General features: G+C 39.0%; 1 protein-coding gene across 1 annotated transcript; it reads left to right on the top strand.

The window, feature by feature from the left end:
• Positions 1 to 5,091: 5,091 nt before the first annotated feature.
• On the top strand, positions 5,092 to 9,088 carry lig4 (ligase IV, DNA, ATP-dependent). The gene is made up of 2 exons (XM_058380969.1): positions 5,092 to 5,304; positions 5,922 to 9,088. The coding sequence occupies exons 1-2, from the start codon at positions 5,212 to 5,214 to the stop codon at positions 8,685 to 8,687; spliced, it is 2,859 nt and encodes a 952-aa protein (XP_058236952.1). The 5' UTR covers positions 5,092 to 5,211; the 3' UTR covers positions 8,688 to 9,088.
• Positions 9,089 to 20,097: the final 11,009 nt, after the last annotated feature.

Genomic DNA, 20,097 nt, shown 5'->3' with positions numbered 1-20,097 from the left:
ACATTTAATTCTAATATATTTTTATTTAATAAATTATGCAATCCCCCTGCCTTTCACCCAATGTGTGTTGGGATAGGCTCCAGCAGATCCCCGTGACCCTAAATAGAAATAAAGCGGGTAGAGAAAATGGATGGGAATTATGAAATCATTTAATAATACTAGTAATAACGATGATGCAGTGTAGATTCATGGTTATTTCCTTTCAAAATTTGTAAAGTGTCTTCCTTCGTCCAGTTCTTAATCTCTGCATATTTACATTTATCATTAAACGAATGGTTTAAATGGTTTGTCTGTGTGGGCTTCCTCTGGGTTCTCTGGTTTCCTCCCACCTTCCAGAACATTCCAGTAAGTGGATAGTAGATAGTTTATGTATTTGGTGCCCAGTGAAGGACTGTTTAAGGAGTTTGCTATTAATTGATTACTAAAAGCCTCCTGGTGGTTCTGCGGCATGGCCCGGGTTTGATTCCTGTTCAGGAAGCTCAACCATCCACTGAAGAGTTCACTCTCAGTGCCGGTCCCAAGCCCGGATAAAATGGGAGGGGTGTGTCAGGAAAGGCATCTGGCAAAAAACCTGTGCCAAAAAGACATGTGGACCAAATGATCTGCTCTGGTGACCCTGAACATGGAGCAACTGAAAGAACAACAACAACAACAACAATTAATTGATTACTATGATTCCATCCATCCATTCATTTATTCATTCTCTACACCGATTATCCTACAGAGTCGCCGAGAACCTAGAGTCTATCCCAGAGGACTTTGGGTACAAGGCGGTGTACACTCGGGACATGATGTCAGTCCATTGCAGGGCACAATCGCAAACACCAGACAATTTAGAGTTGCCCATCAGTCTATAACACATGTCTTTGGACTGGGGGAGGAAACCAGAGTACATTGAGGAAACCCCCAGGAGAACATGCAGGCTTCACAAACACAGGAATCAATCCTGCCACCCCTGGAGGTGTAAGCAAACGTACTATGATTTGATTTCACATGCAATCGTAGATTTTTTCCCCAACATCTGATTAAATATATAATGTATTCATGTAAGAAACAAACTATATGAAGGTGCATTTCACTGTGTTCACTTAGTGAAATTGCATGTGAACATACTAATGTCAGCAATGGGAACACAAATGAAAGCAAATGTGAAAATAACCATGTGAGAAATTACATGTAAAAAAAAAAAATCAAACCACAAGCCCTACATGAAAAAACTTTGCGAAAACAAACGAATTGTGTATTAATTACATGAGAAAAGAAAGTCCAGTATACGCAAAGAAAAATGTCTGAAACCTTACTTCTGAAGTGTTTAAAAGCCACAAGAGTACATTTCACCAGATGAATCATGAAAACCATGAATAATACTTATTGTACTGCCTGGCGTAGTGTATTTGGCATAATGACACGCACACCCCAAAGTCATGATGAAGAATACCTGACCCATGAGCAAGAGATCTCTGATAAATTCCTGCGCTGTCAGAAAAGCTTTGTACTGGTTCCACATTCATCCACACAGGCTCTTAAAACATGTCTGAATCTGTGACATGGAGTCAGGAATTCATACACCGCTCCAAAGAATCACACCGGTGTCGTGTCATGATTATTTTTACACACACACACACACATGCTTTGTTTTTCACTTTCACTGGCTGAACTGTAATATCCTAAAGGAAACATTTTTGGTTTTAAAATAAAAGCTGGAAAAATAATAGAAGTTTTTCCTGGCACATTTTCACCCCAAAAGGTCAAAACTGTCAGATATCATACATTTTTATCCTCGTGGGGACATTTAGTCCCGATCAAGATATAAAAACATGTCCCCACACACACACACACACACACACACACACTGAATAAATCACATATCAGGATGAAATGTGGCAGGCGCAATCCGTACATTCCTTTCTATAAAATTGCAGTACACCGCAGATTGACCTGATTAAAACTACCAAACACACCTGATTAATGAAAATACCACACAGAGAAGTGTTTATGTGCTGCTTTTGAACACAATGTTCCCAACACTATGACAGTGATTTTTTAGAAAGTATGCTGGCTCGAAACATTCAAAACATGACTGAAGTAAATAGCATTACCACCGGTTGCTTCAAAAATAAATAAATAAATAAATAAGTGTGTATGTGTGTGTGTGTGTGTGTGCATATAAAGACATCTGTCAAGGCTAAAATGGAGACAAGACCAATGCCTGTCTAGCTTTCTGGCTTTTGTGGAGGCCGTATACAGTAACTTGCATAAGTATTCACCCCCTTGAACTTTTTTCATCTAGCAGAAATTGCTCATTATATTGAAGTTTGGGAAAATAAATGTTACTTATTAAATGTACTAAGAAAATACACATTTTGTCGCACCCTGTTGCTGTAAAATCACTAAATTAGTTCATGTTTAAGAAGTAAGGGTGGGATGGTAGTGCAGAGGGGGTAGTGCTGCTGCATTACAGCTCCAGGGTCCTGGGATTAATCCTGAGCTCAGGTTACTGTCTGTGTAGAGTTTCTGTGCATGTTTTCTCCATATCCACATGGGTTTCCTGTTGCTGAAAACATGTCAATGGGTGAATGTGTGTGTGTGTGCTGCTGAGGATGGTCCACATTGACAGCCTGGAGATACATGAGATTGCTGTGGAAAACAAGAAGATGGCTTTGGACCTTAATTGATGCGAACAGTTTTGTACTCCATCAGTGAACAGTTGATAACTTGACCATACAGTACACAGTTACAAAAAGGAAAAGATTTCATGATAATCGTGTTCTCTGGTGTCACCCAGATGAGGATGGATTCCCTTTTGAGTGTTTCCTCTCAAATTAATTCCTCATATCATCTTAGAGAGTTTGCCCCTCATCCCTGTCACCTGTGTGTGTGCCCTCTGATGGAGTCTTGTGTGTACTCCTTCCTTGCACCCAGTATTCCCAGGAAAGGGTCCAGATCCATCACAGGCCTGACCAGAATAAAGGTCTTAGAACTAATCACCATTGTGTTATGTGCTGCTCCAGAGGAATAATGTCCCTAATAATAAAGTCCTATAGTGCATCTCCGCTTCCTGTTTTCATAAATGATCATGTTGACAGATTCCTGTTGTGTTCTATCATCTCTTTCTGCTATGTTTGCTGACATAGTAATACTTTCCCTTATGTCTTTGGTGCATGGCATCAACCCCCACACGTTACTGAGTACAAGTGAAACAAAGCAATCATTTTCTTCATTCATGACACCTCTCTTGATTTTCTAGAGTTCTCTTTAACCCTGTTAGACGTTTTATATTTAATTACAACACCCATATAGTCAATATTTTTTCATGGAAACTGGAAAAATATTAGATGAAAATAAATCACACCACAACAGGGAGGTTCTGTGTGAAGCTGATAGAAGTAGAAAGATCAACAGAGCCATGTTGTTGTACAGGGGAAAAGGAGCCAGCAGAATATTTCTATTTGAGTAGCTTGTCGGCTTATTAAAAAAAATATCAATTCTAAAAGACATTACAGATGTTTATATTGAAATACACTATATTGCCAAAAGTTTTGGGACACCCTTCTCCAAATCATTGAATTCAGGCGTTGTTTTTCAGGGGTTGGGCTTGGCGCCTTAGTTCCAGTGAAAGGAATTCGTAATGCTTCAGCATACCAAGACATTTTGGACAATTTCATGCTCCCAACTTTGTGGGAACAGATTGGGGATGACCCCTTCCTGTTCCAAAAAGACATGGATGAGCGAGTTTAGTGTGGAGGAACTTCAGAGAGTCCTGATCTCAAGAGATGAGATGTCTCATCTACATGCACATGAATGTAATATGGAGTTGGCCTGCCCTTTGCAGCTATAACAGCTTCAACTCTTCTGGGAAGGCTTTCCACAAGGTTTAGGAGTGTGTTTATGGGAATTTTTTTGACCATTCCTCTAGAAGTGTGTTTGTGAGGTCAGGCACTGATGCTGGATGAGAAGGGCTGGCTCACAGTCTTGGCTCTGGACCCGCAGTCAGGCCAGTCAAGTTCCTCCACACCAAACTCGCTCATCCATGTCTTTATGGACCTTGCTTTGTGCACTGGTGTGCAGTCATGTTGGAACAGGAAGGGGTCGTCCCCAAACTGTTCTCACAAAGTTGTGAGCATGAAATTGTCCAAAATGTCTTGGTATGCTGAAGCATTAAGAGTTCATTTCACTGGAACTAACCCAACCCCTGAAAAACAACACCTGAATTCAATTATTTGGAGGGGTGTCCCAAAACCTTTGGCAATATAGTGTACTTGTGATGGATTAATGATACTGGTGTTAATTTGTTGCAAGACCTTCTGAATTAATAGTGGTATTATTACCCATAGAAATATTAGGGCAGAAAATTGGCTCAGCAGGATAGAAAGCTGCAGGATGATAAACACCATGGCACTGAAAGCATTTCTAGCATCTGTTTGAGCAGAATGTGCAGGTGAGAAGGTCACAATAGGTAATGATGTATGAAGCCTTGAACTTATGAAAATAGACTAACAGGTCAATGTTTCAACTAAAAATAAAGACTCCTTTCCTTTCAAAAATACAATCTGGGCACTATCGAGGATCACTTGTAACTTGTAAAAAAATTATATGAAATAAACTCAGGGAGGATTTTTCTTTTTAGTTTATATATATTTAAATAATCATTAAGGTTTTTAAACTCTTCAACTCCGACATAAACAAAACATTGTCTTTATAAAATCATAAAAAAGGGAATTGGCGCCCTCTGCTGGACATCAGGTGTAGAAACACGAGATAAAGGAGCGGTTATTTCTAGGGCTATTGAGAAAAAGGTGTACATAAACCAAACAAAGTAACTCACTAACTAATAAATATAACTAATTAATTAATAAACGTATTGTCTTATCTTTATCCAAAAACACACTATTAAAAAACATTCAAAATATCTAGAAACATCTGCGCAGGTCAAGAAATAAATGTACTCGGCACAGGCATAAAGCCAATGTGCGCATGCGCTTGAAACCTGTAGCATTCGAACACGCCACATTTCGTCGCGTCTTTGTTAGAAACGGAAATGACGTTGTTTTAGTACCTACATAGTTTGTATTTTGTCTTTTAAAATATACATTTAATAGCTATCCAAACTTACAAAAATATATATATAAAAGAGATTTTACTTGTTTTAAATTAAACGCGCCAATTCTTTACAAACGACAGTTTCCGCGAAACCGTTTAGTGTTGACTTCCATGGTAACCCGGAAAAGACGTCCAGAAACAAGGAAGTGTTCAGACATCCAGCCGTGTAACATCTGGCCAGTTCGTTTCTTCGTGCAAACGCAGGTTCGCTGTTTACTGTTTTGTTTTGTTTCGATTTATTTGTTTATTTTAAATGCATTTAATTAAAATATTCTTTTTGCTTTGTATTATGGCGCCCTTTTGAGACAGAGAAGCTGTCTATTTAGTTTGGTGTCTATCTATCTATCTATCTATCTATCTATCTATCTATCTATCTATCTATCTCTCTGTCTGCCACTCTCTCTGTCTATCTATCTATCTGCCTCTCACTCTCTCTGTCTGTCTCTCACTCTCTCTGTCTGTCTGTCTGTCTGCCTGTCAGTCACTCTCTCTGTCTGTCTCTCACTCTCTCTGTCTGCCTGTCTGTCTCTCACTCTCTCTGTCTGTCTCTCACTCTGTCTGTCTGCCTGCCGGTCTGTCTCTCACTCTGTCTGTCTGTCTGTCTGCCTGCCTGTCTCTCACTCTCTCTGTCTGCCTGCCTGTCTGTCTCTCACTCTCTCTCTCTGTCTCTCTGCCTGCCTGCCTGCCTGTCTGCCTGTCTATCACTCTCTCTGTCTGTCTCTCTGCCTGCCTGCCTGACTGTCTCTCTGCCTGCCTGTCTCTCTGTCTGCTTGTTTGTTTGTTTGTTTGTTTGTTAATGGCTTTTTGTTTTTCTTCCAAAGACATCACCAATGGAGGGCCCGTCCAAAGACGAGAGAACAGAGGAAACATCCAGTAGTGCTGCTACACCTAAAACATCTGTGGCTGCACAAGTGCCATTTCTTGACCTGTGTACTGTTCTTGAGAATATCCAGAAAGCCAAACATCGACCAGACAAGGCCAAAAGCTTAAAGGATTTCATAGATTCATGGAGAAAGTTTCATGCAGCTCTTCACAAAGATAACCCCAGCACTACAGATTCATTTTACCCAGCCCTGCGTCTTATTGTGCCTCCTTTTGAAAGGGAGAGAATGGCCTATGGTATTAAAGAAAACATGTTAGCCAAGCTCTACATTGAAGTCTTAGGTCTTCCAAAATCTGGGCCAGAGGCAAACAAACTTCTCAATTACAGAGCCCCTACTACATCCAAAGGAGAATCTGGAGACTTTGCCCTTACTGCTTACTTTGTCCTCAAAAAGAGATGCACAAGCCAGGGTAAGCTGACTATCAAAGAGGTCAATGACTTCTTGGATTCAGTAGCTATGAATAATGCCAGCAAACAGAAAGACCTTGTGAAGAAAAGCCTTCTACATTTGATTACTCAAAGCTCAGCACTAGAACAGAAGTGGCTTATTCGGATGATCCTGAAAGACATGAAACTTGGGATTAGCAAGGAGACTGTTCTCCAGGTTTTTCACTCAGATGCTCCAGAGCTCTATAATGTCACTACAGACTTGGACAAGGTGTGCAGACAGCTACACGACCCCTCTGTTTCCTTGAACGAGGTGTCCATCGGCCTGTTTTCTGCCTTCAAACCCATGCTTGCGGGTATCGCAAACATCCGCCAAGTGGAGAAACAGATGGGGAACCAGGTTTTCTATATTGAGACCAAGCTGGATGGTGAGCGCATTCAACTTCATAAGGATGGAGATGTATACAAGTACTACAGTCGTAACTCATTCGAATACACGCAGCAGTTTGGGGCCTCACCACTAGAGGGTTCCATCACACCGTATATCCACAATATCTTCAAATCCCATGTTGTCAGTTGCATCTTGGATGGAGAGATGATGGCTTATAACCCTACCACAGAGACCTTCATGCAAAAAGGCAGCAAATTTGATGTCAAGCGCCTAATGGATGACTCTGATTTACAGCCATGCTTTTGTGTGTTTGACGTTTTGCTTGTCAATGACCAGAAGTTTGGAAACGAGCCTCTCAAGAAGCGTTACGACACTCTGCAGACAGTTTTCACACCCGTCAAAGGCCGGATCCAGCTGGTACAAAACACTGAAGCCAAAACCAGGCAGGAAGTGATAAATGCCCTCAATGAAGCTATTGACAATCGCGAAGAAGGCATCATGGTCAAAGACCCCATGTCCATTTATAAGCCAGATAAACGTGGTGAAGGCTGGCTGAAGATCAAACCTGAATATGTTGATGGCCTGATGGATGAATTGGATTTGTTAATAGTGGGGGGCTACTGGGGGAAAGGCAGACGGAGTGGAATGTTGTCCCACTTTCTCTGTGCTGTTGCAGAAACTCCATGTCCTGGAGAGAAGCCAACAGTGTTCCATACACTCTGTCGAATTGGATCAGGCTACACCATGAAGGAGCTCTATGAGCTTGGCCTGAAACTGGCCAAACACTGGAAAGTTTATCGCAAGAATAGCCCTCCGGCTGGCATTTTGTGTGGAACAGAGAAGCCAGAGGTTTACATCGAGCCAAGAAACTCTGTGATCATTCAAGTCAAAGCAGCAGAGATTGTTACCAGTGACATGTACAAAACTAACTGCACTCTGCGCTTCCCCAGAATCGAGAGGATCCGAGAGGACAAAGAATGGAATGAGTGTATGACCTTGGATGAGCTAAATCAGTTCCGTGATAAAGCCTCTGGTAAGCTGGCATCCAGGCACCTTCACCTTCAGGAAGACGACTTGGAGAAGAAGAAACGCAAACTCACATCCAAGCCCAAAAAGACCATTGGCATTGTTGACCACTTCAAATCTCAAGACCTGTCCGCAGTCACCAAAGAGACCGACATGTTCGAAGACGTGGAATTCTGTGTGATGAGTGGAAGTGGCACGCATTCCAAAGCCGATCTTGAGAAGGCTGTGGCCCGTTGCGGAGGCATCGTAGTCCAGAACCCTGGAAAGGACACATACTGTGTGATTGCAGGAGTTGAGAACGTGCGGGTGAAGAACCTCATCAGTTCAAACCAACATGACGTAGTATGGGCTTCCTGGCTCCTGGAATGTCTGGACAGGAAACAGGTGCTACCATGGCAACCACGACACATGATCCACATGTCCCCTTCAACAAAGGAACACTTTGCGAAAGAGTATGATCACTATGGAGACAGTTACTACGTCGACACAGATGAGCAGCAGCTGAGGGATGTCTTCAGCAGAATGGGGCCGGATGAAGTGGATGCAGTGTCCATAGCTTCAATCGAGCAGACGTACGGCTTGGATGACCTGTCCACTAGTATGTTCAGACCTTACCGTGCCTACTTTGATGGATGTACTGAGATCGGAAATCCAGAAACTCTTAGTGTGGATACGTGTCTGGATTTTCGGGCTCTGGAATTTCGCTTTCATGGGGGCACGGTGGTAGGAGAACTAGAAGAAGGCATCTCACATGTAGTCGTGGAGGGTGAAGAGAGATTACCGGAGATAAAGACACACAGACGCCTCTTTACTAAGAAGTTTAAAATCGTTCGAGAAACATGGGTGACCGATTCTATTAATGCAGGACACATACTTAATGACAACGATTACCTTGTATAAGGCAGAGATGACTGCACAATGTGAAACATCACTTAAAGACTTCATTATCTCGAACAATCTTCATCCCAGCTATTATTGATGCTAAAATGATGTCAGATCTGGTTGTCTTTCTGCCTGAACTGTGAACGTTTTTAATGAATAGAAAAATCATTGTTTAACTATTGTATTTTAACTATAGTTTTATTTTGTAAACGATGGCAGATTTTAAATGATGCTATTTATTTAGACAGAAATGTTCTAATCCACTCAAGTCTATTTGAACAACACTAGGATAACAAAAAGATTTTATTTTTCCCGGTAGATTCTTAAAGAATAAGGACAAATTAACGTGTTTTATCTATAAAAACTATTGTTGTGAATAAAGATCAGGAAGATGGTATAAGAAAATAATTGTGTTTTGTTGTTAATATAGCGCTTTCGTGTCATATAAATATTGTCAAATTATATTTTTTTGTTTTAAAAGCGTGAAGGTCTTCATTTATGTTCATTAATCATACACAGTTTGACCTCCTGATTGTTTAATGTGTTCTCCACGTGTCTGCTTGGTTCTCCAGGTTCTCTGGTTTAATGCCAAAAACATACCAGTATGGACCGACTACTCTACATTACATTAACCCGAGGTGTGAATGTGTGTGAATGTGCCCTGTGATCTCCCACCTAGGGTTCTCCAGCCTTATGCCGCAGTGTTCCCCAGAGAAGCTCCGGATCCACCACGACCCTGACTGGAAGATTAATGTGGTTATTGAACATCAATGAATGAATGCAAAGGAAGGAAATTGATTCATTATATTCAGTCATTACTGTGAAGTTAAAGCAAGTATATCAATCAGTATAATGTAAAAGTAGCAGTTTATCTATGTATATTTATTATTATGCTTGTAAAAGTCTGACTTTTGTCTCAATACAATCATTATGTTACATTTAAAAACACTTAATGACATTCATCTTCTAAAAGCATCATTTCAATGATGGCGCTCTCTCTCTCTCTCTCTCTCTCTCTCTCTGTCTCTCTCACTCTCTCTCTCTCTGTCTCTCTGTCTCTCTCTCTCTCTCTCACACACACACACGCACACTCTCTCTCTCACATACAGCCCTGAGGGGGATGAGAGGAGCTTAAGAGCCCTTTATAAAGGTAATCCAGGGGGAATGAGGAAATCCTGAGGCCAGAGGGTTTGAACAGGAAAGTGAGGACACTGCTGCTAGGTAGGAGGACAACAGGGGTCTGAGCTGAAATGGCTCCCTGAGTGCTTGCTGGAAGGGATCACAAAAAATTCTGAAAGGTTCCTGTATAGAAAAGGTCAGTGGAGTATCATGGGATTGCATCAGTCTTCACTGCCATTTCCACTCCACTGCTACATGCTGCCTTTGGCTGTTCTGTGACCTGTATAATGTTTTGTCTTATCAGAAATAAGATTAGGGTCTGGGAAATAAATACAGATCCTAGATCAGGACAAAAAAGATCTTTTACAGTTTCAGAAAGCAAATTAGTGATTGAGGATCTGGATTAAGATCTGTAGAGGGAATCCTTTGCTGGATGTTTCATACTGAGGATGGATTTTTTAATTAACAACAAGAAAAGAAATGCTTAACATATGGTTTTAAGGAATACAGTTACCAGAAATATCATTAAAATTGTAAATAAATACACATTTCTATGAAACGCTGGTTCCTCATAAGAGTTTAGTATGGAAAGACAATTTCAAGCTTCTGACTAATTTCTGTCAATCATGGAAGTCTTAATCAGTTAGCAGTTATAATTGGACATATCTCCTAAGCAGACAGAGATGTTCTATCGCTCCGGGCCTCACCAGGAATTAATTGCTGGGAAATGGCAGCATGCCTCTGACAGCAATGAGGCACCCCACGTGGATGCATTTACTAATAATGACTGGATTTGCCTTGCAAATGAACATTTATTTACTCGAGATGAGTCCACCTACTGCTTTTGTTCAATTAACTCCCTGTTCCTATGTTTTGAGGTTCATTCATGTGCAAAAGCTTCAAGTAAAAAGCTCACAATTTTGAAGATGTTTTTTATTTTATTTTATTGGTCATGGTTCAACCACTGGTTTAGGATTCTTTGAGAAATTTAAGTACCAACCATTTTCAAAACAGTCCATTAGGAAAAGTGAATTAAAATTGTAATATCTACATGCACACATAGTGTAGAAGATAATTGAAGCTACAGCACCTGACTGGCATCAGATAGTCATTATGTCGCATTTCAGATCCTTGTGGGATTACTGCAGAGTAAAGCAGTGTACATGTCATGCAGATCTACATCACAGCACCGGTCCAACTGGCTCCTCACAGTTCTGCCTTCTGCCAAATACAGCTTTTATTGCTATTATTGCATCAGGCCATTGGACGTCCATTCAGTGACAGATTTGTAATGGCTCTGTTATCGTTTATGGAGTTGGTGGTTCCCTGGTGGCAGACACCTGGTCTGCTTAATACAACGTATGAATGTAATAGGATGGTTTTATAAATTGAGATCAGTTCTTATTACTTCCTGCTGGAGTACTGGGATGGGATCAAAGCTAGGAAAGGCTCTTAGCAGGTACAAGTGAGTCGTATTACATTACAAGAGCTGTAAGAGAAATATTATGCCATCTACTGCTAAGATCTTCACAAATATAAGGATATAAAGGTAATTCTATTGGAGTGTTGGAAGCACATGTTATTCATATACATCAAGATATATCAAAACGCGCACAACCAGACTCTTGAATAGTTTCTTTCCAAAAGCTATTCAGTCCTTAAGATAAAGTGTTATACTGTTGTCTGTGCAATAATGTGTGTTTTACATGTGCGTATGTATTGAAGTACCGCTGGGAGAGGCACCTGAAATTCACTGTATTTGTTGCAATGGCAGCTTGTCTTGTCTTGTCTTGTCTTATCCTATCTTATCTTATCTCATCCGTTTACGTTAGACAGTGACATCACATCATTTGGAGTTTTTTCAGCATTTTCTTCTGTTTATATACAAACACACACTGTAGGGGTGTGTGTGTGTGTGTGTCTGAAGATCTTACATGCCTTCATGTTTCTTGCTTCACTCTGCCAATGAACGATGACTCTCTTTTTCCTGCCTAGAGATTTGTAGCTATGACCAATTTCAATTTCAATTTTATTTATTTGTGTAGCGCCTTTTACAATGAACATTGGTCTCAAAGCAGCTTTACAAAAGAAGATAAACAGAGAAAGGAGAGGGGGGAAAAAAATAATAAATAAATAAATAAATAACTGGAAATAAAAATAAATTATTAAATTAAATTATTAAACTATTTTATCCTTATTTTATTTTATCCCTATATTTTATTTTTATTTGACCCCATTCCAAGTCTGAATATACACTTATAGCCTGAACAATTAAGGCTCAACTCTGACCTTTTTCCAATCTTCTTCATCCACTGGAAGTAACAATGCTTAAATAATAATAATAATAATAATAATAATAATAATAATAATAATAATCATCATCATCATCATCACCATCATCATCATCATCACCATCATCATCATCATCATCATCATCATCATCATCATATCTCTGGAGTGGGGTCCAAAATAACTGGACAAGGACATACACTCACCAACTTCTTTACTAGTAAATCCTATACACCTGCATATTCATCACATGGCAGCATCACAAAGCATAAAATCATACAAATATAGGTCAAGGGCTCCTGTTAATATTCAGATCAAATAACAGCATAGGGTGAAAAGGTCATCTCAGTGACTTTTACAACAGCATGTTGTTAGCGTATCACTGGATATTTATCCACTCTTCAGCTATCAGGATTCTGTGAGCTTGTGCCAAGTGTAGCCCTTAGATTCCTGTTCTTGGCTGACAGGAGTAAAACTCAGCGCAGTCATCTGCTGTAGCTCGTCTGCCTCAAGGTTTGTAGTGTTGTTTGTTGTGTAGAATGTAGAACTTTCCTTTCAGCTTGAAACAGTCTGGCCATTCTCCTCTCACCTCTTTCATCAACGTTTCTGCCTGCAGTTTTGCAGTTTCTCAGTAGATTTTTTTTTGTTTTTCACCATCCCAACCCCACAAATTTTATGTTTGTCATGAAAACTGAGTCAAGCTCTTGATCTGCATCTAAATGACTTTGTATATTGTGCCACATGACTGGGTCCTAATTGTTCCTAATAGTGGGCAGTGAGTGAATTTTGACTATTTGGGTGACTTCACTAAAATGAACAAATATTACATTTATTTAGAAGGATTTGTGCGAAAGGCCATCAATCTAATAGCTTTATTTTTTAAATTGCACCAGCTCCTGGAGGTCTGTGTCACAGATTTCTTGATCGCCCCATTTGTTTGGCTTGACTCTCCCCGTTCAAGCGCCCATTCTAATCAATGTAAGAAAAATCTACCTCGAGATTTATGGTTAGACATTACAGTGTATTGATCTACATTAAGCTTCTACATCCGTCTATTTCTTATGGCTTTTTCAGTGTGGGTTTATTACTACATGCTGCATGTGCTGTAACCACACATACTTACCAATAACCAATAAACATACTTCATATTTATTCGGCAAAATAGGATTTGGTGAACTTTCACAGCTTTAGAATAATTGTGTTGATTGTTCAGTGTTGTTTAAAATACAGTGGAATATTTCAATAAATATTTATTACACGGACATAATATATTAATGCACACACATTAATATCCACTACATTGTTTTGGTTGCCCAGAAACCGACAAAATGTAGAGCCTGCTTGTGTCCATAATCCTTATCCTCTTCTTAAAATGAATAAATAAATAAAAAGCTTATAATGTAGCACATTGTGTTTGTGGCCTCGATAAAAAGTCATCTAGTTGTTGCCCAGAATTTCAGCTATGAGCTGCAGTGTTCTCACTTTTTATTTTCTCTCCATATGTACTAGCAGAAGAGTTATTTGACAGCTTTTTTTTTTTTTTGCGACACTGCATTTTATTTTGCTCGGTTTCATCAGTCCTTTCACATACCTGTGTGTTCCCGATTCAGAACAAAATAATCTGTCATCTACAACTACATTTCAAATACCGCACAGAAATACAGATCTGGAACTAGCCCAAAAAATCATGGGCATTGAAAAAGGAGGCTCATTTTTCTTGTTATTTTTCTTAGCCTTTTTTTGTGGAAAACAAGATCACCATGGTGCACATACATATCTAATGTACAGACATTAACTCAGGGGTGTCCAGAAAGGGCTGATGTCAGTTTTGCTTTCATTCCAACCAAACAGAATCCCCACCTGAGTCTTCTTGAAAGCCAAGAACAACTATTTAAACAGGTGGAAGCAGGTGTGGCTCCTGCTTGATTGGGATGAAAATCTATGCCCACAACGGCCCTTTGCAGGTAAGATTGGACACCCCTGCGTTAACCGCTCCATCACTGCACTTACATTTTACAAGATCTTGGAGGAGTACTTTCAAATGGACAGAGTTTGTAAGAAAAAATAGCAACCTTGGCAACCCTGTGACTAACTGTCCTGCCCTCCTCCTCTCCTGAAAATGTTCATCTAGTCAGGATGGAGCAGTGTCATTCAGGATCAAGTATTAGCACTTGTTGCGGTTGCCATTTTTTTTAAACCACTAGGTGCAAGAATATCCCCATGGAAGTAAAGTGAGTATGCTGCCCTCTGATTCCAAAGCAAGCCGCTCAAGGGAATGTCACCTTATATCTGTGAAATAACATTTTCTAAATCATTGGTCAATCAAAAAAAGGGAAATTAGTATTTCAATGGAAATTAAAATGTATGGAGTATGGAGTGAATGTGGACTTCATCCTCCACTGTAGCCCAAGCACATAATTTGATTATTCCGGGCATGCGAGCTAGTGTTTTTTCACCCCTGCTCTGTCGGCATATTTTGGATGATGGAAGTGATATGGCCTGTAATGGAAGTGCCGTGGCCTTTGGAACAAGATCATCATGAACAGATGACCCACTTTCATCTGCACATTTGCTCTCAGGCCTGTTTTTATTCTCCATCTTCCCATAGTCTGCCACTGTAGTTGTTTAAATGTGATTTCTTAAAATGGACATACAATTTAGCAGCCTGAATGGGTTTTCTATATGGTTATATGCTGGATTGTACTAGCCCTGTGGGCTGTGGCATCAGACTGCTGGCTGCTTCAGTACAAGTTAGACAAGAAAAGAAAAACATATATTTATCGAATTGAAATACTAACACAACAGCTTCTAGAGTATACATTTGCCAGGATGGATATAGTAGCTCACTCTTTACAGTTGTGGTGAGCAGAAAAGCATCTCCTAATGCGCAAAACATCAAACCTCGTGGTGGATGAGATACAACAGCGGAAGTCCACATTAAGTTCCACTCCTGTCAGTCAAAACAAGGAATCTGGGGCTATCATGAGCAAAGTTTCACCCGAAGCTAAAGATTAGAAATAAATCACCTAATCTTTTTCCATTCTTCATCTGTAGACTAAGTCTCTTACTAAAGACTAGCCCATCTGGCACCAACAGCTATGCCACAAGCTAATCACAGGGATCACCCATTCCCATGTTTGATGTGAATGTTAACTGGAGCACTTGACCTGTTACCGGCATTATTTTATGCATTGCCATGCTGCAACCTGATTGGCGGATTAGATTTGAATGATGTGTGCATACTGGAATAATTTACTAATCTAATTGTCTTGGAAATACAATCTTTCATATGAGCACATACATCTGTATTCTTTTGTAATAAAAAAAATTTCATATAAACTTATTACATTGGTATAGACAAATAATTTTACACATCCAAAACCCTTGGCCTGCATACACAATGCTAAAGCAGTATAAATAAATCATCTATTTTGTAGATTGAATTAAGTAGTGAATACGTATGAATATGTACATGATACTTTCTTTTAAAAAAAAACATGGCAACAGTCTAAATAAATGCAATAGGAGATATATTGTGACCTTAGCGTTTATAACATACAGTATAAGATTTCTATTTTCCTTTCATTCTTAACCCAGATAGGACCTTATTATAAGATATTTTACATTATAATGTAGGCAACACCATCCTAGGTATACTCTTGGCAGCACAATTATGTGTGTGAGTAGATTAGATTGGATTTGCTGTTGCATTTGAACTGTCTACCTAAAATGAACAGCTAAAATATGTATGCAGTATGCTCTCCAATAATCCTGTTTGGTATGCTTGACCAAAAAAGTTACAGGTCACCTTTATGACATGAATTTTTCAGTGACCCTCAGGTTATAATATCCTGCTCTTTATCATTTCACACCGGAATAAGGCACGTCCCCAAGATGTCCTCAGACGCAACCCCAGATTCCTGACTGAGTGATGGAATAAGGTCTACCATCTTGTGAAAAAAAGCCCGGTGAAATGTATTTCAGCTGTATAGTATAGTAATCAAATAATGTTCAGTCTGAATTGCCAAGAGTATTTTCCTGTAATAAATGTAGTAATGATATTTCCTGTAATAATAATAATAATAATAATAATAATAATAATAATAATAATAATAATAATAATAATAATAAAAAAACATTTGATCATCATTTGATTACCTGATTGGGAAGGTCAATAATTTATATATAACTAATCGGTTAAACCACAATAGTTAATGCATGAGGACTTTAAAACACATAGATCCCCTGACCTTCACAAATGTTCTCGAAGATATGTGAGATCTCATGAGGACATGATGAAAGAGTCATGCAATATCAAGAATGCAATGTCCCTGTGTCTTTCTTTTGATCAGCTCTTTTCAGTCTTTAATAAAGTTCGGGGGTTGCATACACACACACACACACACACACACACATACTGTTTTACAGATCTAGGCCAAAATCTACATGCCAATTTCAAAGGCACTGCATCATTCAACAGGAAACTCTGAGGTTTTATTTCTCTCTCTCTCTCTCTCTCTCTCTCTCTCTTTCTTTCTCTCACTCTCTCTCTCTCTCTCTCTTTCTTTCTCTCTCTCTCACTCTCTCTCTCTCCCTTCCTCAAATGTCATGCAACTCTCTAGGATCTTCTAAAACCACAGTATGCCAGGTATATTATGTAATAGTACAAACAGATATTCAGTACAACATGCAAATACAATGAACACACAGATTAATTAATTACACCACACATAGGATCAATGTGCACATATATATATATATATATATATATATATATATATATATATATATATATATATATATATATATATATATATATATATATATATATATATATTCCAAGTCCACACTGACATTTCAAGCCAGTCGTAAACAATTCTCTGACTTGTTCATGGGGGCATGATCAGTGACCTTAAAAAGGTAAGACGTAAGATGGTGTAGAGTTATAAAATTCAGGTTGTGGTTTAGATTTTGGGTAATGGCTTTGTTAGGTTTTGTTTTAGCCCAGTTGCATTAAGCTGAGTTCTCAGAAGCTTCACTGCCATGGGGGAGGAAGCTGTTACAGAGGATGAGAAACACAACTATTGATTTTGTACTGGTAATACAAAAAAAAAGTAGATGACTAGTTGTCTTTTCCATCGATTAAACAAAAAAAAAATCTGATTCAAGACACCGCTGCTATAATTAGTGTAATGACAAAAACACTAAGGAATCTGTCACTTTAATTACCAGCAATACACAGGCTACAAATTACATTTCCACCATCTGTGTTTTGGTAGGTTATAGGTTTTAGTCTTCTCTGGAAGCATCTAATAAAACAGTCTAGATTACATGTAAACTAGTAGAGAGGCTTTGGATAGTGACATTCAGCCCATGGTTCTAAATGCCTTCTCTCACTCAGCATTTTAATGATGATGATGGAATTCACAATGCCTCAGTGCAAAGATTTTATTTAGCCTTAAAAAACCATCCCTCATATGGAGTGATATCAAGTTTATTAACACTGTTAAAGATTAATATCACTGTGTACAAGCAGTTGTTCAAAGTGGACAAAATGTCTACTTGCAGTTGCTTTTCCTTGACCTTACTGCAACAAGCCAAACAGGGAAGGTAAATAAAGGGCTGACAGAAAGCTTCTTACATTATTTATGCATGTGCACAATGAATATGAGCAATTTTCAAGCGTTTGAAAACGGAAATGCAGTTTTCAGATATGTGGATGAATGAGGACGTAGCCTAAGCAACTCCTAATACAGATGTTGCAATAAATTCTTCCTCAGAGCTATTGCTTTTATACATGCATCGTTAAAAACAAGTGTACTCAGTTTGACTATCATAATAAAAAATGCCATATAGCAGAATAAGGATATAACCTGGAATGGCAAATAAGGTCTGTGTTTCAGGGGCATTCGGGTATTGAGAAGCCTGTTTGCCTCAGGAAAGAGGATTGAAAGAAACCTTGATTGTGTTTATGTTGTGTTGTTCTTCTGTTCTGAAAAAGCAAGCTTGATTATGTGATTTGACCTACGCTCAGAGGCGCCCAGAACACAAAAAGCAGTGGACCGAGCGCACGGCTTTGGCGAACACCGAAGATCAGAACGGTGGTGCTGCAAGAAGTGTTGCCAATTTGTTATGCACTGATTGCATTGTGATTGCTGAATTGAAGTCATTGAACAGCACTCTCCCTCTCTTTCATAATTATGTCCATTTAGAAGGTAATGGTATAGATTACCACCTGCACATGCTGTATCAGCATTAGTCAACCTGTCATGCAGCTAGAAAATGGTGTATGTCAAGCTTGTTTCCCCCAGCTGTCATAATAAATGGTACAAATCTGATTGACTTTGGAATGAATAAAAGTGATTTTTATCCAAATGCAGTTCAGAACCATCTTTACAATCTCAATATTAAAGTTCAGAGGGTAGATTTCAGTTTACTGTATGTGTGGAGTTTTGTGTGTTCTCCCATATTCGTGTCGGTCTCCTCTGGATTCCTGCCTCCCAAAAGCATGCCAGTAGGTAGATTTAATACTCTGTGAATGATTGCATGAACATGTGTATGCATGGTGCTTTGTGATAGACTGCCATCCTATGCCAAGTGTTCTCCCAGCGTTCCCGGGGTAGGCTCTGGATTCACCTCAAGTCTCATCAGGATAAAACAATTACTGAACATGAATACATTATTGAATATTAAGAAATGGGGTTTAATGTTTTAGCTCTAATTGCCTAAATCAATTTATGAGTGTTAGGGTTTCTACAGTGTAATTAGCTTATTTTCAATCAGCAAGAAAATAGATACAGTGTAATTTACTGTACTGTATATATAATTCAATTTAGTGTGTGATCATTTTACTAGTTCAGTTTTTTTTTTTACAGGCAAACATGCTTCAAGCTGTTAATATGCTGAGATTTGGCAAAAGACATCTGAGCAAAGGACACATATGCTGTTGATTACCCACCTCTCATGTGTCAGGCTTCAGGTCAGAATATGGTATATGTGTGTGTGTGTGTGTGTGCAGGTGTGTCTGTGTGAGTGTGTGCAGTGTGAGTGTGAGAGAAGTTTCACACTATACCATATGGCTGTCCACTGTGAGACAAAATAGAAAAACAGGAGCTCACAGCAGAGTATCTGCCCAGTGCTTTGGCTCGACCTTCCTAAGACTTCATGAGTGACAAAGTAGACTTTATTTTAACACTGAGATCTTGTATATGGTAATTATATAAAACAATTACGTATGAATACTAAATAAAAATCTGTCTTATCTTAGACCAATTAAATCAAAGATTAAGTCAATTATATGCATGATCCTCCTCAGAAATATACCCTGTATACCTGAGTGGTAATGAAACACTCAAAGCCTACACTAAACACTGAGTTTGTAAAACAAGAGTTCTTTTATACTGTAAGCTGCAGATGATTAAGGTTTCGCAATGCTGGGATGAATTGCCCAGCTTTATTTTGTTTGGAGATTTCTCAAGAAATATCTTAGCATTTGAACATTGATACTAAGACACCAACTAATTACCCTCTGACTGTGCATGCAGTATGTGTAAAAAATGTGATCTCTGAGACTTTGACTTGGCGTGGTTGGTGCCAGACGAGTAGGTTCGAGTATTTCAGAACCTCTTGATCTCCTGGGAGGAGATCCCGGTTTACAAAAGTGCAAAAAAAAAACCCCAAAACAAATCCTACCTTAAAAATGTAGAGGTAATCAGATGTAGGCAATGTTTTAGTGCACAAAATGTCAGTACTGAATGCAACACAATGTTGAACAAATGGCCCAAAGTGCTGAATGGAAATGCACAGTGTATAATAAATACCAAAGTTGCTGAATTAATGTGTACAGTGTTGAATAAACACCCAAAGTGTTGAATGAAGACCTGAAGTACTGATTGATCATGTAGAGTTGAATGAACACATACAATGTTGAATGAACACCCAAAAAGGTTGAATGTACCTCCAGTGTTGTATGAACACCTAAAGTGTTGAATGAATATGTGCTGAATGAACACCTCCAGTG

Source organism: Hemibagrus wyckioides, linkage group LG26 (genome assembly GCF_019097595.1).
Source record: "Hemibagrus wyckioides isolate EC202008001 linkage group LG26, SWU_Hwy_1.0, whole genome shotgun sequence".
In the NCBI taxonomy this organism is placed as follows: Eukaryota; Metazoa; Chordata; class Actinopteri; order Siluriformes; family Bagridae; genus Hemibagrus; species Hemibagrus wyckioides.
The sequence above is the reverse complement of the archived record's forward strand: the minus strand, read 5'-3'. Positions and strand labels throughout refer to the sequence as shown.